The following is a 20,964-nucleotide window of genomic DNA, read 5'->3' on the forward strand; positions in this document are numbered from 1 at the left end:
ATGGCAGCTTATTGCTTGCCTTCTTTTCCCCACTGGTACTCAGGGGTGGAAAACACAAAGAGCATTCAGAGCCAAGTGGAGAAAAGATGAATTTTTAAAACTTCTGAAAGAACTTGGTCCAAGGGGAGGTAGAGTAGGGAAAAGAGGAGGAAACAAGGAAGATACCAAAATAAATCCCCAGTGTTTTCCTCTTTATGAACAAGCATGTAATGTCTGTTAGTAAAACCCAATAGGACAGGTCAGAAAGTAAGAAGGCAGACTTCTTGTCTGCCTCTTTCCATTTATTTCTATTCCCATTGCCTCAACTGGGAGAAATTGTCCTGTTGGGTTATGGAGCCATCTGTCCTTTGGGGCTCAGGAACTCTACAGCTATATCCACGATGCTAGCCAGTCCTACATCGTGCCTGCAGTGGGCAAGTCTTAGGAACTGCACTCTTCACAGTGACAGGAGAGGATGTACCGGTAGGTGGCTGTGAGCCTCATTCCTCCAGAGCATCGAAGCCTCAGGGCCTTCAGTTTGGAGGTCTGGGGCCGGCAGCAGTGGCAGGTAGAGCGGAAGGGTTGCTTCAGAACTGTGCTGAAGGAGACGAGAGGCTCAGAACGGGAGGGCTGACTGCAATGCCCTTCACACCTAGCCAACAGCACCATCTGAAAGAGAGAAAAGAAAATAGTCAACCCATTTGTCTAAAATATCCATCTTTTTGTCTATGTGTGTGTGATAATTAGGTCAAAAGGAAGAGCTATAGAATCTTTTTGAAATACTAACATATATTAGCTGTGTGACCCTGGACAAGACACTAAATCCTCTTTGCCTCACTTCCTCATCTGTAAAATGAGCTAGAGAAGGAAATGGCAAACAGCTCTAGTATCTTTGCCAAGAAAACCCCAAATAGGGTCATGAAGAGTCAGATATAAATGAAAATAATGGGATAACAACACAATAATAAAATGAGCCACCTAAGAATTTATTTCCCCAAAGACACTCTCTGTATTTTACTTTAGTTTTTCTCTAGACAAAAGTGGAAGTATCTATCTCAGTATGACATTAAGGATGCACATCTAAGGTAATTAAGGGTCATAAATAATTAAGAGTAATAAAGAGTAATAAAAAGTCAATAGCTGTTATATTTGATTTTAAAATTTTTTACTAATGCCATTTCTTAAGGCATCATGTCTTTCTCCTTTGTTCTCAATTAAGAGAGGCATCCCTTAAAACAAAAATTTTAAAGAGGGAGGGAGGGGAAAGACTTCAATAAAACCAAACAACACATTATCTGACAGCATAGGCAATATTTCATATTTTTGGTCTCCTACCTCTAACAAGAAAAGAGAGTGGTGCTTTTCCTCAATTCTACCCCCAGGCTAGTCTTAGTTGTTACTAACGGTGTAGTTGTAGAGTGATCAGTTTTGTATTTTTGTTCCTATAATTTATATTGTCATCATATATACTGTTTCCTGGTTCTGTTTACTTTATCTTGTATCTTCATATAAATCTTCCCATGCTTCTCTGAAGTTTCCTTATTCACTGTTTCTTATACTATAATAAAATCCTACATTCTATCTTCCCCAATTTGTATAACCATTCCCTAATCAACAGGTGCTCACTTTGTTTCCAATTCTTTCTTACCACAAAAAGTGCTGCCACAAATATTTTGGTGTATGTAGAATCATTTCTTCAATATGGTTTTTGTTTTTCTTCTTAAGACCTAGCACTGGGAGCTCTAGGTTGAAGAGTATGTATATTATTTTGTTATTCAGTCCTTTATTAGTTCATTACTCCATTTGGGATTGATTTTCTTGGCAAAGATACTGGAGTGGTTTGCTATTTCCTTCTCCACCTCATTTTACAGATGAAGAAACTGAGATAAATGGTGTTTAAGTGACTTGTCTAGAGTCCCACAGCTCATAAGTATATGAGGCCACGTTTGAACTTAGAAAGATGAGTGAGTCTTCCTGACTCTATACACTGAGCCAACTAGTTGGGCACTCTGTTACCTTTTAAACTTCTATTTCAAAAACAGAGAGAATAAGATTAGTCTTGGAGAACTGGAAAAGGGATGACAATATACTCATCTTAAAAATGGAGAGGTGTTCTCTGTAAGATGTCATGTGAATTTGAACAAGCCAGAGGGAATTGCAATCCTGCTAGGAGCTCTCCAGGTTAAAGGACTTCAGAAAAAATGGGACAGTGGGCTGGCTGCCCATTGAAGTCCACTGACCATACAAATTGTAATAACTTACTTTCATACATGTCTCTCATTCCTGAAAAGTTCTCTCATCTTTGCTTTCTGGAATCCCTATCTCTATCCGAGGCTTTAAGCTTACACTGGTCATTTCCTGCTCATCTCTTTTCTTCCATTCCTATCCTCTCCCACTTTGTATGTACTTTAAATATACTTCTCTGTGAACACATTGTTCCCCTTCCCCCAAAAAAATGTAAATTCTTTCTGAGCAGGGACCCTTTTTATTTTTGCCTTTGTATATCCAGTACCAAGCACAATGTCTGGTCAGAGCCTTTAATGACCCCTTTCAACTGTCCTCCCTTTATATTTCATCTGGACAACTCTATAACCATGTAATTGCAGAACATTAACACCATTATCTGGACACAAAGAATCAAGTAATCACTTAGCAACCACATTAAAAAAAAAAAAAAGACCCAGAAGTTCCTAGTACCCAAACACAATGACTTTGTGAAGAGCAAATAATGGTTTATTTTTCCTATACAGGAGCATGTCATATTAACAGGAAAAATAAGACATGTAAACTATCTTCATTTTAATGAGGATTTTTACTCAGTTCCATCTTACAATTTAGGAAAGTACAATATTGGTTTTTCAGGCTTGGTCATTCTCCATTCTGCTGCTTCCACCTTAGTCAAGTCACTTTTTCCCTAGTATCCAATTTCTTTTCTGGATTCTTTTGGGCTAGAAACTTAATGACACAGGCTACCTGCCTGTGACTTCTAGGGCAGAAAATCAATTAGATCTGAGCAAAGCTTCACCTGTCCCTACAAAACACCTAGCCTTAGCAATGCTAAACTGGTGGGAAGCTTGGAGTTACCCTACCCAACCATCCCAGGAGGAGCAGAGTAAGCTTTTTTGTAATAAAGTACTAAGCTCTGGGGGAAGCCTGTCAAAGAACCATTATGGATTCTTTTCTCCTGTGATACGAACAGTGAAATTATGTATCTTCCTTGCCCCTTTGTGCTCTCCTCTTGTCCCTCCCTTTCTAAATACTGGACCAAATGAAGGACCAAATAATGCTCTGGGTATTCACTAACTTATCTGATTCTTCTGTGAAGCCCCTTTAATACAGACGGCAGAATGCACTGGTTATAGCTACTGTCACCAACACAATAATGCTTATGAGAATCATGGGCTTCCATCATCCTCTTTTAGAGAGACTGGCATGGTTCTTCCTTATCAAAACTTGCTCAGAGGACTCAATGTTAGATTATGACCCCAGCTTCTATCATCCCTGACATGCCAGAACAGGAACAACTAATGGCAATTTTACATTTCGAAGATTCTCTTTTTAGGTGGATTAAAAGCTAGATCTAGAGACTTAGACCTAAGGAATGATTTTATTTACTTAGAAAAACATTTTATGATTTTTTTATCTTTATATCATTTTCATTTCCAAATATATTTTCCCCCTCTCTCCTACTAAGGGAGCCATGACTTGTTATAATAAAGAATAACAAAGAAAGAGGAAAAAATTGATTCATCAGATTTAACTAATATACAACTGAGTGATATCATATGAAATATTTTATACCCATAGACCTCTGTCTTTGCAAAGAGAAGAAGGTAGATTTGGTCATCTCCTCTCTTTTTCAGATTGACCTTGGGCATGATAATCAATGTTCAGTTTCAAGATTTTGTTGCTAGTGGTTTGATTTACATTTGTAGTAATGGATGGGGATTGGGGAATGTTTGCTGCCTGATCTCTACTCTTTTGTAGGCAAAATCACTCTTTCTCAACTCTTCCCTTCAGGTATCCTTTGAATTGACTTTTCCCTTCATCCCAGTTCTCCATTCTACTCTTGAGGTAGGGGAGGGATGAGGACTTCTAAACCATCAGTGAGGAAAGCCAAAGCCCACTTGGGAAAAGGGAAGGTAGGAGAAAAGGAGAAATGGAAGAATATTGGAAGAATATGTGGTCTTCAGCTCCTTTTGAAACTTCTCTTTTTAAAATTTTTCTCAAGACTTAGGCTTAGCCTAGAATCATTGGTTTAGATTCAATGTTTTCTCCTTATTTTTTGGTGGAGGATGGAGGCAGTAGGATTTAATAATATTCAATTAAATTTCTTTGGAGCTATCAGCTAGCACCCCAGAAATTTTTTAGGGAAGGAAGAGCTTCTTTCTCTGTGTACAGATGTTCTTAATTAAATTTACTTTCCCTTAAGGATACTAGCTTCTCTTGAGAACATATATTGGAAATATAAATTTGTAAAGTAAACAGACCAAAGGCAGTTAGGCAGCTCAAATGTTAGAGAGGCAGGCCTTGAGAGGAGAGGTCCTGGGTTCAAATTTGTCCTCAGACATTTCCTAGTTGTATGATCCTGGACAAATCACTTAACTCCAATGGCTTAGCCTTTACTGATCTTCTGCCTTGGATCTGATAGGATTGATTCTAAGACAGAAGATAAGGGTGTTTAAAATAAAGAAAGTGAACAGACTAGAGGATAAAAGAGATATAAGAGAAAGGTAGGGAAGAGTCCCTAGTGAGGTTCTTAGCAAACCAGCCTCCAGTATGTGTTACTAGTGTTTCTCCCATTCCTCAGCTTCAGTCTCTTCTATTGTCCCCTAATCAGGTCAGTGGGGGGTAGCAGCAGCAGCAATAGAAATGCAGTGAATTTCCTCTCCTTATTCTTTAGTCTACAACCACCCTTAAAGTTGAAGTTTTTGGCTAAGGAGGTTGTGGCAGAGATGATTACCTGCCCTTGAGACTATAATCTACCTGCCTTGCAAGAGCCTAGACTCTGGGCAAGTTTCTCTCTGTTTCTTTTTCTCTATCTCTGTCTCTATCTCTGTCTGTTTTCTCCTGCTATAGTGGTTCCCTCACACAAATTGTCCTTGGTCTTCTCCTCTCAGAGAGGATAGAGGCTTTGTTTTCACTATCATGATCTCTGAGTAGAAAAGCATTGGTGAGCTCCTGGTTACATGTTGAAGTAGTCATTGTGTATGTTTGTGTATGCACACATATTCATATATATGTATAGATACATAATATATATTACATGCACATATGTATTTTACTGGATGTGCTTACTGTATTATTTTTCATTTCATCGTAGTCTTCCCATGCTTCTCTGAGTTATTTCTGGTCCTCATTTCTCATAGTAAAGTCATGTGCCATTGCATACATGTACCTTTCTTTCTACCTTTGACTTTCTTGAGGGATCTCTGGCTTGAAGTCACTTTCTTAGCATAATTACAAATTGTTTTCAGGAATTGTTGGAAAAATTATCAGCCCCATTAATAGTACCATGGGTTGAAAATTTTCAATGATTTAAGAACATTCTGGGTGTAAGGAAGGGGGAATATATTGGTCTTTTTAACTTAAGATGAAATTCAACATGTATAACATGTACATCTTAAGTGTGGTGAACTGTCTCACAGAATTCCACAGTACCCCCCCCCCCCAGAACTCCAGGAGAGGGGGCAGTTGGAGCAGTTAAGAATGTGGGTATAAAAAGCAGGACACCCAGCTTGACTAACTCACTCTTTAGAGGTACAGAGGGAGCTGGGTGGCTGGAAAGGGGTAGGATTACTTCTTCTCAGTAGTTTAGCTTATCTCTAACCCAGAGTGCAGGGTGGTTCATTGCTGAATACTCCTTACTGACTCTAACCAGACTGTTTCCCAAAGGCTGTGAGCATTGTGACAAAACCTTGCAAGCAGTGTCCCAGCCAATCCCTAAACAATTAAAGATCTACAATCAAGACCATCTTTGTCATCTTGGACTTGTTAATATTAGATTTTAAAAGAAAGTTTAGATTGTGAGGGAGTTTAAAGAGAAATAGTTTTATTCAGAGGCTTTCCCCTGGTGGGGGGGGGGCAGGGGATAGTTATTTTGACAGGACCTTGAAGATCTTAGATAGATTCTACCTCACCCTCAAACCTAGAACCTTTCCCTCCTTCTCTGTTTCCCTAAATTAATAAATTCCTTCTCTTGTTAAGAGTGTGAGGTGTGAAGTGTTGTATTTCAGGCTATATAAACCTAATTCCTAAGCCAAATCTCCATCCTGACAGATCCTGAGAGTAGTTGTGATCCAATGATCAAGAAAGTTGCTTGAAGGCATCCTGAGCACTTTAACTATCTTGGGTTTAGGGAATAAGCCTCCAACAGTGGAAGTTGCCAATTTCTGTGGGATTATTCCCTTTTTGCCAGCCAATTTAGCTCTGTGATAGCTAAGTCAGATAGCCTCCATTTCTGGACCGAAAGGGATTCTGTTAATAACAGTTACTAGAAGCTGCAACTGCCAAAGGAGGGAGGGGAGGAAGAATTCCATCCACTTACTCCCTTCCCTCTTGCTAAAGGTTTGCAGCTTGGGGCTTGGAGCCTGCTGAGACACCATTGCTAACTGGTCCCATTTTTACACATGGACAAGTACAAGGTAAAAACTAGGATAAACAAAAGAAAAATCAAGCCTGATTTGGCTTAGAAGTCCAAAAGCAAGGACTGATCTGGATATATATATATATATATATATATATATATATATATATATATATATATATTGTTGTTTTGGTCATGCATGATTATTTGTGATCCTGTGGGTGTTTTGTGGCAAAGATACTGGATGTGGTTTGCCACTTTCTGCTCCAGATAGTATTTGTTAAAAGATCTGATGTGATTTTAAGGTATGTTAAAAAAGGGGCAAGATGACTATGAGAGCCTAGACTTACAGGAAAGTAATTGGAATAGAAGTCTACCGAGTAGAAGGAATGGAATTGTATTCTCAAACACTGTGGAAAATGGGTCAGTCAATCAATAAATATTTATGAAGCACCTACTATGTTTCAGGAATTGTGCTAGGGTCCTGAACCTAATTATCAGAACCCTCTGAAGACTGAACTTGACACCTTGAGGGTCCCATGATTTCATAGGTATGGTGCTCTTTCTAGGAACACAGATCTCAATCCCTTTAAAAAATGAAAGACTTATAACTAAGAAAAATGAAAGAATTTCTAAAAAAATCTGTAATAGTAGGCTCTGGCCCATTAAGACCACAGGGTTCCACATATAGGGGGTGTTTTGGGGAAAAGTATACTTAGATGGAAGAGGGCAGGAGAAGATTGAGTGTTATCAGTTCAGTTTGAATGTAACATAAATTATGTGTAAGAGTATAAAGAGAAATCAGTCTAAAAAAGTTGCTGCCATTGTTGTTGGTCCTTCATTTTCAAGGAGAATCAATGTCATTACCATATCTTGACTGGCTTGTGAATTGGATTTAAGAGAGACAGAATTGTTCAAAGCTGACAGCCTCATTCTCTCTTCCAGTTTGTGAAGGGGTTTGAATGCTAGAATAAAAGGTTCATACTTTGGTCTGTGGTCGAAATTATGATGATAAGACTTTATATATTGCTTTGAAATTTCCAAAGTTTCTAATGTATGTTAACTTGTATGATCTTCACAACAAACCTATGAACAAGTATTATTATTATCCTCATTTTACAGAGGAGGAAGTACTAAATGACTTACCCAGGGTCATGCCATTAGTATTTGAGGCAAGAATTGAACTCAAGTTTACCTGAATTTTATGTCCTATATTTTTATTCACCGAATCTCCTAGTAAAAATTAAAAAATGTAAATTTATTGTAAGGATTAAATGAGATAATGATGATAATAGCTAACACTTATATAGTACCTTCTATGTGCTAGGTATTGGAAGAGGTGCTTTATAATTATTATCACATTTGTTTTTCACATCAGTATGTGATATTGTTAACCCCACTTTTACACATGAGGAAACTGAGGCAAACAGAAACTCAATGACTTGCCCAGGGTAACACAAGCTAAAAAGTGTTTGAGGCTGGATTTGAAGTCAGGTCCTCCTGACTCCAGACCTTGCTCTCTACATAACCTACCTATACTTAGAACAATGCCTGGTGCTAAGTAGGTATTATATAAATGTTAGCTGTTTTTTTTTATTATAAATTTATTTCTTTGATAGGAGAATAAATCCATTCTGCTATTTTCCACCTATCTTTTCCAAAAGTCTATCATTAAGTCAGCATGTAGTCCCTGTGCTTTTATAAAGGTGAAAAGTCATATGTAGAAGCTCATAAGCATTCTGTTTCTCCCTGTTAGAAAAAGAAATGGACATAACATTAATTTTTTAGTAAGTCATGGTGAAAAGATCATGCACTGATATCTTCATCTGAGCAGCTAAGATTCTTCTTCCTTGAAGCTGGTCATAATCTTTCTTTCCTTTTTTTTGAATTTTTTGTCTTCGTGGAGGTGGAGAAAGTTGTCAAGATAAGACAGTGAACTGACGGACTGACCGCCAACAATGGATATGTCTACTGAATTTCAATTGAACAGGATGATTTAGGAAAATATTTTATTCTGTGAAAACCAGCTGAAGTTTCATGATGCTTCCAAACATCTCTCTAGTCAGTCTATTGTTGGCCAAAAAAAAAAAAAAGTTTGCTTTTTTCTAAGTGCACTATGCATACTATTTCAACTTTATAAAACAAACAAAATTTCAGCAATTCAGACTAATTGAAAGACTGACCAGAGTTAGTAAAAAGTCTGAATTATCAGTGTTTGAAAGTAGATATTCTGATAATCCTGCTTTAATGACTAGATATGAATCATCTCCAAGTAATGGCATAATTTACATAAAAGTGTTATGACCAAAGTGCCTGAGAAGCAGATCTGGAGAATAATTTGTTCTTTTAGAGAATTTCAAACATTCCTCCGCTGTCCCATTTAAAAATGTTTGATTTTAACTTTTTATAGAGTCGAGAAGGTCCTACCAAATAAAACATGTCATTGTGTTATGGAATGGACAGTGGATGCTTGAAGGCTATGTAAGCAGAACACTAACTCTCAGAGACTCTACTGTATTGAATAGACCAAGTCTGCCTTCTCAGGATCAATTTAGATAAGTGTGGAAAGGTTTATCAACAATAGGCTGGCCAATCCATTTTGGAGAGTAATTTAGAATGATATCGAGAGAGTTGTAAAACTATGTGTACCCTTAGACCTAGCAATACAACTAAATTTTGAAGGAAGGTAGCAGTTCTAAAGGCAGCTAGGTGGTGCAGTGGGTAGAGCCCCAGGCCTGGAGTCAGTCCAAATCCAGCCTCAGACACTTACTAGCCAAGTGACCCAAGGGTTAAGGCAAGTCACTTAACCCTTGCCTCCATTTCTTCATCTGTAAAAAAATGGCAAACCACTACAGCATCTTTGTCAAGAAAACCCCAAGAGGTCAAAAAGAGTTGATCATGATTGAACAACAAAAAAAGCTGTTCTAAAAGGTAGAGGTGATGGGGAGGTGGAGAGGGAAGATTCCAGATTTGGTAACCACAGAGAGATAAAAAATGGAATGTCATATGAGGAAGTATACAAAGGGAAGGAATGTCTAATGAGTCCATAAAAGTAAGTTTGCTTCAGATTATGGAAAGCTTAAATGCCAAGTAGAGGAATTTATATTTTTTCTTAGGGTCAATAGGGAGCCATCTAAACTTTTTGAGCAGTGGAGCAATATTGGCAGAACTTTACCTTAAGATTGATGCTCTGGCAGCTGTGTGGAGGATCTATGAAAGAGGGGAGAGACTTGAGAAAGAAAGACCAAAGGGAGTATAAGAGAGAGGAGATAAGGGATTGGTCCAGGGAGGTAGACATGGCCAATGAAGGCATAGAGGGAAAATCAAATAGAACAATAGAAAACATTTATAAAATGTTTAAGGATTTGCAAAGCACTTTACATATGTTATGGGAACCCAGAACATGCCCAGATCACCTAACATGTGAGGAACCCTCCTTCCATATTCTCCTACATAAACTCTCATACTTATATACTCACCAGGTTGGGGGGCTAAAGACTATTAATTTGTCTTCAATTGGCTACAAATTTGGTGGATGTCTTCAAAAACTGTCAGAGTAGGAGAGTCTCTTTCCCACCACATTTGAAGTGTGAAGAACATAAACAAATCAATGAGCACCATGAACTGACTAGGGTAGGGGGAGATCCTTCCCTTCTGTCTTTACCCTGGCTCTGAGAAATGGGCTGGAGGTTTCTTTTCTGTTTAATTTGTCCTATTTGATTTTAGGTGCGGGCGGCAATTTTTATTGGACCTAGACTTCCAGCCATGGAAGAAGCCAGGTTCCTTGAAGGATGTGATGACCTGCCAGACTTACAGGAAAATCTTTAGAAGACAGAGAAACTTGGAGAAGCTGGGTGGCTCAGTGGATAGAAACATGCCTGGAAGCAGGAGATCCTGGGTTCAAATCTGCCCTCAAACACTTCTTAGTTATATGATCCTGAGCAAGCCACCTAAGCCCAATGGCCTAGCCCTTATTTCTCTACTGCCTTGGAAATGATATTTAGGATCAATTCTAAAACAGAAGGAAAGGGGAAGAAAAGGAGGAGGAGGAGGAGGAGGAGGAGGAGGAGGAGGAGGAGGAGGAGGAGAAAAAGAAGAAGAAAGAGTGTCTAGAACTTGGTCTTGAAGAACGTCTTGGACTTAGAATTTAGGTTTGTGTTCTATAGACGCTAAACTAAGCCATGAACCTAATCTCCTTCCCCTCCCTAGAGACTACAGTTGGAAAGGGGGGAGAATTGAGCTCCAAGTATTGTGGAGAGTTTGTAAATTTTTTTCATTATACCTCTAAAGTAAATATTCTTTTGTAGAAGCTATTCTAGAGTTAAATGGAACTGCAGTACAGGGCACAAACCCCTATATTTTTGGGAAACACCATTAGTGGAGATTGGTGTCATTGCCTAGACTTGCCAGTCCCACTAAATGGTACTTGAGGTCTCTGGGAGAGGAGATAAATGTAGCCTAGCTACCTAATTCAAAATGGAATATATACAACATATGTATGCTTTATAAACATTTATGTTTGTGTACAGATATATGTATATGTGCATATGGGTGACCTCTTTGATCATGTTCTCTGCATGTATCTTCCTTTACTTGTGAGATAGTGTACCCCACACATGCATGGAAGGATTTGTAAAATTGTAATTTTATTTACTATGCTATTTAACCAAATGTCTTCTGTTTTGAGTTAATGTGTCCTATAGTTGGCTATTAAAGGTATACCCATCGGTGGAGGCTTTTGAACTTTGTGGATGTTGACCCATTGAATAGATCAAACATAGGGCAGCTTTTCTGGGGTCTCCATAGAACAAAGAGTTTCCCAGGTGTGATTCAGTTCCTAATGGACACCTGCTATTTTCAAGAAAAATAAAGCATAGTCTGCCCTCAATGATCTCATCAAAATAATTTAGGCATAAGAAAAAGTTTAAATAGTTTGGCTGTCTGCCACAATGAGGGTGATGGGAAAAACTAGCAAATAAATACTCCAGTGACATACTCAGGCCAGTCATTTCTGAGCCATTACAGTTGTAAAAATGCCTTTCTATCTTATTGTCAATTTGTTTTAGTTAGATTTTCCTAACAAGGATTGTGGCCCAGCAAAATTTTAATTTTGTTACGCCAAGCACTGTTTTTGAGTTTTTAAAATACAAATAAAAGTCAGAGAGCTTTTCTTAGAGTGGAAAATGTGTCCTTTCCCACAGCCATATAACCCAATCAGAATGGCCAAAGTGACTTAGCTCAAAATCTGGCCTCACTAAAAATAAAAATAAACGTCATCTTATTGGGCTAAAATCATTTGGGAGGCTTACATGCTAATCAGAGAAGAAAGTGATAAGCAATTAAAAAATATGAATGCTTAACATAAACCAGTTCAACCTTACTTTTAGTGGTTGGTACCCCCATATTACAATTATAGTTGTAATTTTGAAAATATTTTCCATATTTATTGCAGAATGTTTATGTGGTTGACTATGGCTAAAAATGAACATTTCCAAGGCCAGCCAGAATTGCTCAAATCCATGATTGGAAAAATGGAGGTACAATCATATAAATTTAGTAGCAGAGACCCTGAAACAAAATTAAGGTTGCAGATTCTGAGAGCCAAGTTTTAATCACTGTACCTTCTTCTTCCTCACCATTTCTTCCTTTTGTACAGTAAATATAACTTCCCAAATGCCAAGGCCTCCTCGATTAAGGCCTTCCCTCACACAAACTTTTCCATGAGATTGAGTAAAGGAGGACATGTAATAGAATAAGTCCCCAAAAGAAGTGTGACAATTAAGAATTCTGACTTCTGGGTGAGAATATCAATTTATTGATGTCTAGCATTAACCAATACATTAATTAATTGGCCAATGATCTTTCTCAGTGATCAAAGACACTGAAGTCCCTTCACTTAGATCCATAAATAGACAATTTGGGGAGTTTGTTACTCCCTTGGACATCCAAGACATCTCTAATTGGTGAATAGTCAATGAGGATGTGGTCCATCAAGACTCTCAACTCCTCCCCATCCCCTGGTGATGACAGGTTAATCAGAAATAGGTCTTGAATTCCCCAATTATCCCAAAGGGTCATCCAGTTCTGCCCAGTTGAAATTGACTGAGTAAAGCAAATCTCATAGTCTTTCCCATAACCTCGCTCTCCCATCTATTTTACAGTGGGGAGGAATTCTTTGGATGGGATATAAAGGAATGAATACAGAGGCTAAGGGACTAACTGGAGTCCCTAATCCAAAACACAAATATAGAAATATTAAAATGTTAATATTTAAGTAAATAAATATGAAAATATTTAAAATCGTTTCACTCAGAAGATGACTTAATCTATAATCACATCAATATAGAAGCTTGAAGTGGCAAAGCATTTCCTTTCCCCAAATCTGTGAGATAGAGAAATGCAAGTATGTTTACTCCTATTCTGAAACATGGGACTCAGAAAGGCTGGGATGTGCTCTTGGTCATGTGGTTATTAACTCAGTCAAGTTAATAATAATTTCTGGATTCTATATAATATGGTTTCCACTACACCATGTTGCCTTTGTAATGCTCATAACAGTACTCAGTGCCTAGTATAATACTTTGTAATTAGTAAGCTATTAATCACTGTCCAATGCATGAGTGAATAAATGAAGCAAAAAAAAAAATGATCAGTGAAATACATAATCAATTCTTTGAAAATACCTGCCTTTTTTTGTCATGATATACCAAAAACATCAGTTGTTTGATCCAGGTCAAACTCAAAAAGAAACAGACTCTTGCCAGATGCATATACTTAAAACTTGATAATTAACATTATCCATGTGTATTGTATTTTTAGCTATTTTGTTTAGTGTTTCTCAGTTACATTTTAGACTGGTTCAGTCCCCACTGGGGAGTTTTGCTAGCTGTCTACACCTCTGGCTTAATATAATAACTTGAAAACATCAAATCTTTATCTAAATAAGTGAACTCCCCCAATCCAGATCATGCCACCAAAAGGGTTAGCTGCTTCTACTACTTCATAGCAACTTCATTCACAGATAGAATCAAGATATACATTATCTTCCAGACATGAACTTTCCAAGAAACCAATAAGATTTAGAGGATTGTAGATTTAAAACATGGGGTGACATTAGAGGCCAACTAGTCCAAACCCTTTATTTTACAGATGAGAAAACTGAGGACCAGAAACCCATAGACACAGTTAGAAAACGACACCATTTTGTTGTTATTATTCAGAGGTCTAGGAGATTAAATGTTAGAGCTCAATGCTCTACAATAATAATAACATATAGTACTTTACAAATATTAACTCATTTGATTCTCACAACTCTGGGAGGCAGGTCCTGTTATTCTACCCATTTTGCAGCTGAAAAAACTGAGGCAAATAGGGTTAAATGACTTGCCTGGGTTTTGAACAAGGGTCCTCCTGATCCTAGTTTGGGCAGTAAGGTGGAGCAGTACATTGAGTGCCAGGCCTGGAGTCAATAAAACCCATCTTCATGAGTTCAAATCTGGCCTCAGACACTGTTAGCTTTAGCCCTATTGGCCTCAGTTTCCTAATTTTTAAAATGAGCCAGAGAAGGAAATGACAAATCACTCCGATATCTTTGCCAAGAAAATCCCAAATGCAGTCATGAAGACTCAGACAAGCCTGAAACCATAGAACAAGAGCCTGGCTGCCTCTATTTGTTATTTGCTCTCTTATTTTTGTCTTCACTGTTATTTGTTCTTTCTTCCCCTTTACTACTAGTAGATGTAAATAGGCACTATTTACCTTTTTGTGGTTTGTTTGACTTCTAAGCAGAAGAATCTATTATCTCTAAAATCGCCACCTCAAGGCAAACACATGTTCTTCACAAAATCGCTAAGTAATGGACATAGCTACCAAAAGACCAGGGGCTAAAGCATGCATACGAATGAGGAATCCTTTGGATCTTAGAGCTAGAAAGGACCTTAATAATCACATGGTTCAGCTTTCCATTTTACAGATGAGAAAGCTGAGGCCCAAAGAGAGATAAAGCGATGAGACAAAAGACACACAGGTACCAGTAGCTGAGCCAGGATTTGAACCAAGCTCCTTTTCTTCCAAAGCCTGAGAGGACTGAATAACCACAATTACCATCCTTCTCAAGGAATGCGAAACTCATAACAGGAACCCCCCCAAAGGTAATTTTCTCATGAAGTGAGCACCCTGCCATCCTAACTCAAAGACTGTGATTTCCTATATAATAAAACAGAAACAAAACAAACACCAAAAAAAGAAAACCACCATCAATCCTTTCCTCATGTTCCTGGGGACAAAATTCTGGGCATAGCCATCTTCCCAGAGATCCACTTACCTTTGAGCTGCATTTGTACAAAGGGTGACTGATAGAATCCACATAGTGATGCCTCATGCAGCGCCCAGGGTCTGAGTCCATCATGAAGGCACTGTCCATTTTGCTGTCTGTATCTCCCATAATCGCCAGCAGGGAGAGCATTGAAATTGACGCTGCTAGTACATGATTTCTCATTGTTGGTTAAAAAAAAAAAATTCCTGGTAATAACAGCAGAGGGAGGTAGAGTATTAAAAGAAAAAAAAAAAGCCTTCGAATCTTAGGACCTAGTTCTTTTCCAGCAAAATGCAAAATCTGACTGTGGCCTCTGGGTTGTCATTGTCCTTTGGATGCCACTTTCTTTGGCACCGGGAGGAGGCAAAAATGTTTTCTGCTTCTAATCCTTCACCACAACGCCTGCACAGCTAGAATGAAAATAGGAATTCTGTTTCAGACATAAACTTTTTGAGAAACCAATAGGATTAGAGGATTTTAGATTTAAAACTTGAAGAGACATCAGAGGCCAATTAGTCCAACCCCTTCATTTTACAGATGAGGAAATTGAGAGCCAGAGAATGAACTGATTTACCCCTGGACACACACAGGAAATGATAGAACATCACACTTGAAAGTCAGTCTATTCTTATTTGTATTATTACTATTATTCCCTCATTCTTACCTTTTTAATGACGTTCATATAGTAAATTATCTTGAACAACAATAGCAACAATGATTACAATAGTAATAGGAGAATGGTAATCTAAAAATATTTTAAGGGACCACAGAAGATCCTAAAAAGTTCATCTCAAGGTACCTTTCATTCAAATTACTTTAGTGAATGAGGGTAAATTGCCCTCTAACCCCATCCCCAAACTCCCAGTTAGTAATTCACTAAGTATATTCATACCAATCCAGTGGCACATTCTGATTAAATGGGAGCATGTGGTTGCTTTAATTGGTTAAAAGCACATTCTTAAAAATGAACATAATTTGTTCTCCATGTGAAAGATGAAATTTCTTTTGTAACCATAAATGTGAGTGAGTTGGGTGGTCTCATTTCTTTCCATTTTGGATGTCTGTCCAGTTTCTCACTAAGCCATCAGTGACAGCCTCAACCCACCAGAGACCTGACTCCAAGAACCCTGAGAAAATAAGGAGGATTCAGGGTCAAGAATAATGAGCAATCTCCAGAGGGTAGAATCACAGATCTCTTTCTCTATCAAATTGAAGCTTCATTTTTTCCATCTCTGTGTGCCTACCCACCTAATTTTTCACATCTATTATTGTCTCTAAGCGGTATGCCATCCCTTTGCACAAGAAACTACATCTGAAATATATATTTTGCTCCATGTTGCCCTCCAGTGCATCTTAAAATTCCTAAAGGAAAACACATATGGTGTTTGTGAGGAAAATCACATATTTCTGAAAATTTCCTGTATTCTGAATGCATGGAGGAATTTAGAAGGGCAAATGGTCAGTGGAGTAGGGACTCCTTATTGATGTCATTAGAAGTTCAGCTATCACAAGGGGGAGAAAACAGAAGTCTCTCAGAATTATTTCACTCTAACATCTCATGCTGCATTGGTAGTATAAGTGCCACAAAGCAAAAAGAAGTCAAATTACATATCAGATGTTCCAAACGTTTTGAAAAGTTTGGAAAAATTAGGGGATATGATAGTATTACCTAAGTAAAGGACTTTATAAAACACTTGAGACATCTAATTCCAATTTTGTTATTAAGTGTAGAATATATTTCCCACTTTATGTATCACAAAAAATATCAAGGAAGAGTACCAATGAGGCCAAGATGAGGTTCCATCCTTTGTTTAGCTGGTTAACTTTGCTTTATGAAGGACTCCCCTGGTTAAGGACAACAAATCCTAGCTCTAACCAGTCATCTCCCATATATGGAGATCAATGACAGTGTAACAAAATGAATATGGATGGCTTTGGGTAAAATATTGAATATATTGAATTGAATCTTCAATACTGAAAAACCTTTATCGGGTGTATAATAGCAAGATCTATGACTTAGGTAAAAGTCATGCTCTTGAGACCTTTTCCATTCCACTAGAAATTCTGGTAAACTACAGCAACTTCAACTGAAGGATAGGAAGGAGCTCAGTCATGGACAATGCCATCCCAGTTATGTGTAGCCATGTCTTTCTCTCAGATTCTGGGAGGAGGGAGTTGGGAGAGGTGGCATTTGGTAGAAAAGGCAATAGAGGAAGGTGGAGTTTGAGAGAGGGTTGGTACAATAATGGGTTCCTCAAGATTAATAGTCCAGGGCTGAGCAAGAAAGTAGGATTATTTGAGATGAGGATGCAAGGACCCAGTTGTGATGTAGGCTGTACAGGTACTATCATGAGAAACAAATACATCTTTGGATTAGTTCGTACCCTTTGCCAGAGTCCTTGTTACCCTATCTTAGTCATGACTCTGTATCCACTCTGATTATTTGATTCTATGTTTCATCTAGATTCTCCTGTTTAATGATAACATTGTAGAGCCTTCAAGAAAAGATCGGCAATTACGAAAAGAAATTTGATCTGTCTACAAATACAAGAAGGACCAGGAAAATAAAACATTTAGCAGTGTCTAGGACATAAGGCCAGGTGCTTAATGAATGATTGATGGATTGATTGATTGATTGAGGACAGCCTATTGTCAAGACTTCAGCATGAATTTGGATGGAAACCCTACATATCTTGTCCAAAAGTCCAAAATCTCTGGTTCAAATAGTACAGATAGACGATGAATTGGGCTTACTATTGAAAATGTGAAGGGGAGTAGGCTGGTTTGCTTTTGGGAAATTGCAGATCTCTTTTATTGACACTTGGGCATCCAATAAAACCAAAGGCCCATATTTTTTAATGCTAATATAAGGAATTTCTCTTCTTGGATTTGGAAAATATTATTTGTAGAAACTGGAAGAAATTCAGTTTGGGGAGAATTTCTGAGATAGTAGCCCCTTAGAGAAAAAGTACTTAAGAGAGAAACACAGGCAGTTTTAATGAGATCTGAGGGAAAAAAAAATTGTCCTCAAATGACAAATCTTTACTAAAGGCAAAAAGCTCCAAAGTATCTTGTTTCTCAGCAGTTAACATATAACTATCATGAGGATTTTAAGTTGGCAAATGGGAAACTGATGATCAGAACTTTTGATAAATATAGGACAATAGTGTATATTGTCTATTTGTGGCTTTATCTGAAGGAAATGTGAATTTGGAATTCTCACCCTAAAATAGAGGTGAGTCATCTCACAAAGAGAGAACTGCTTTGAGCCAGGAGAAGACAGATGAGTAAAGAGAAAAGTAGAGTAATAAAACAAAAACAAAGCAGAGACAGAAGTATCCTTCCGCTTGAAAAAAGGGGAGTGGAAGGGAGCTAAGCCCAGCTGAGCCTTGGTAAGTGAAAACTAAGAACTGAGAATTTTCCCTCTGTTATTTTAAAGGAATTTGCACCCAGTAGAGTGGGTGGTTCATAGAAAAGCAATCAAAATGAAAGCTTAAAAGGGCCCTTGCTGTGATGTCTAGAGCAAGATAAGCTTTGCATCTGTTGGGAGGATAGAAGAAGGAAAGAATCTGAGCTGATTAGAAAGACAGCTCTGTTGACTGAAAAAGCTGGTTGGAAGAAAAGCTTTGCTACTGGATGCTGACTGGAGGAACAAGAATTTCTGCTCCTTAATGGGGATGGTTGGGGAGAAGAAGGGATTTCCCTTTACTAACTCCTTTGAATTGAGAAAATAAAAATCTCTTTGAGTTTTCTCTTCTTTGCCCTTTGCTCTTACCAATGGCTTGAGAAAGAAAACAAAAACAATTTTCATATCCCAGACAAAAGAGCAGACCAAATAGTTCTGTAGACATCAGGCTTAAAATTACTTCTTTTGTTAATGTAGAGTCCAGGAAATAGAGATTAGAATCAAATGTTCAGTGGAGAAAGGCCCCACCCAGCGCAGAGACTTGTGGTACAGTATCTATTCCCAAGGAAAACAAGGACACTGAAATCTGCAGTACAGTCATGAGTTGACCAAACTACTTGAATTTCCCTGCCTCCTTGATGTATTTGTGTAAGTTTGTGCCCACTCTTTCCATACCCACTTTATATATTAATGATAGAATAGGACAGAAGTTTAATAGATGGACACATGATTATATTATGATTACTTTCACTTTACCTTCTATTTAATAAATATTTTGTGATTGAGACTTAATACTATCATGATTACACACATACGATCTAAATCAGATTGCTTGCCATTCTCAGGGTGAGAGGAGGGTAGAGAAAGAGAGAGTCAGAGAGGGTCAGAAAAAAAGAAAGCGAATCTGAAACTTAAGCTTTCAAAAAATTAATGTTAAAAATTATTTTACATATAATAGAGGGGAAATAAAGTATTATTTTTAAAAAATAATTAATGTCATCATATCGTCTGCTTTGTCTAAATAGGAAACATACTGACAAAGACTCAGGGGCTACAGTCATGAGCAGCAGACACATCAACCACACAACAATTATTCTGAGTACTCTGAGAGAGTTAATTGTGGCAATTTGTCTGCCAATATGAATACAAGTTGGGCAAACTAGGAGAGGGAAGAGAAAAGTTGGTAGGTATGGTTAATCAACATCTTATAGGTCACACCTACATTACCTAACATTTTACTGCTGTTGTTGCTAGATGATAATGAAATGAGGAACACCACTCCTGAAGAATTAAAAGTGAATATCACTTAGAAAGTATTGAAGAAATACATGGTAGGTGTGAGCAGACTGCAATATTTAATGTTGAAGGAATAGGAGCAAAAGATATCTCCAAGGAATTATATGTCAGGTAGAGAAAATGTGCTGATCATCATGTGCAATAACAAGGGATGTCAAGTAGACAGCCAGAGTATATCACTGTGATCTTCATGATGTCATGAGAAATCATAGAAAGTCTCTAAGATACTGGGAGACCCTCAGTGGTAAATTTTGGGAACTATAGGAACAAGAACCCAACAAGACTCAAATAGGACATATAGGCACAGATAGATTAAAACCTATTTAATTGCAGGGCACTCCTTAAATGATGTCTTATTGATTTGAATATTTGAGTATCCTCCTACTATTGGGAAATTCAAATGTAGGATAAATGAATGAAAAAAAGAACTTAAGGGCTAACCATGTGTAAAACATTGTGCTAGGCCAGGGGTCAGCAACGTATGGCTCTCGAGCCATATCTGACTTTTGAGGGCCAAATATGGCTCTTTCTGCAGGAGCCATAAAGTCAATTTTTTTTCAGGCTCTGTTATAGGAGTGCGTACTGTTACAGGAGTGTGCACTGTGAGCACTGTGCAGCTCTTACGAAATTACATTTTAAAAAATGTGGCATTTATGGCTCTCATGGCCAAAAAGGTTGCTGACCCCTGTGCTACGCTCTGTAGATAAGAAATATAAAAGACAGTTGCTGTTTGGAAGAAACTCACATTCTAATAAAAGACCATAATAATAATAAACCAAATAATAATAATAAACCAAGGAGGTTTCAGATATGACACATGGAGGAACCAAGTAGTCCTTAGGATATGGGAAAGCAGAAGGTAATGTATTTTTTAAGTATTATTTACACTAATTGTACATATTAGTTTATAGTTTTAAACTATTTGATGGTTCCAAGGACTTAGGCATTGAGATGTTTCTTTTCAGTGTAATCTTTATGTACAGAAGAATGCACAATTCAGCATTAACGTTTGGAGGATATATTTTATTCAGATAAATAGCAGTTTCTGTTTTCAATAATTCAGCTGGAATGAAAACATAATAGTTACCTAGTTCAAGTTTTGGGAGCTCTGAAGAAGCCATACTTCATTTCCTTACCTACTTAGAATTTCCCCTTATCGATTATATTGAATTAAGTTTTTAGTTCAATAAACATATATTATATGTAAGATTCTATGCTAGGCACTGGGGGCACAGAGGTGAAAATACAAATAGTTTCTGTCCATAAGGAACTCATATTCTACTGGAGAGGCAGGGTTCAAGGATTTTCGTACTTGAATGATGAAGGTTTGGTTTCTTCCTCTGTTAAAGGAAAGTACTCTTATTGACCTTTACATAGATTTAA

General features: G+C 37.7%; 1 protein-coding gene across 1 annotated transcript; it reads right to left on the bottom strand.

The window, feature by feature from the left end:
• Window positions 1-420: 420 nt before the first annotated feature.
• On the bottom strand, window positions 421-15,062 carry LOC123239579 (norrin cystine knot growth factor NDP). The gene is made up of 2 exons (XM_044666846.1): window positions 14,889-15,062; window positions 421-648 (listed from the first exon to the last, which is right to left on the bottom strand). The coding sequence occupies exons 1-2, from the start codon at window positions 15,060-15,062 to the stop codon at window positions 421-423; spliced, it is 402 nt and encodes a 133-aa protein (XP_044522781.1).
• Window positions 15,063-20,964: the final 5,902 nt, after the last annotated feature.

Source organism: Gracilinanus agilis, chromosome 3, assembly GCF_016433145.1.
Source record: "Gracilinanus agilis isolate LMUSP501 chromosome 3, AgileGrace, whole genome shotgun sequence".
Taxonomy (NCBI): Eukaryota; Metazoa; Chordata; class Mammalia; order Didelphimorphia; family Didelphidae; genus Gracilinanus; species Gracilinanus agilis.

Bases quoted from the DNA above. Each gene is read 5' to 3' on its own strand.
- LOC123239579 (XM_044666846.1), bottom strand. From the start codon at position 15,062: ATGAGAAATCATGTACTAGCAGCGTCAATTTCAATGCTCTCCCTGCTG. The intron at 649-14,888 runs GTAAGTGGATCT...TCTCTCTTTCAG, and splicing joins TGTACAAATGCAGCTCAAAG to ATGGTGCTGTTGGCTAGGTG.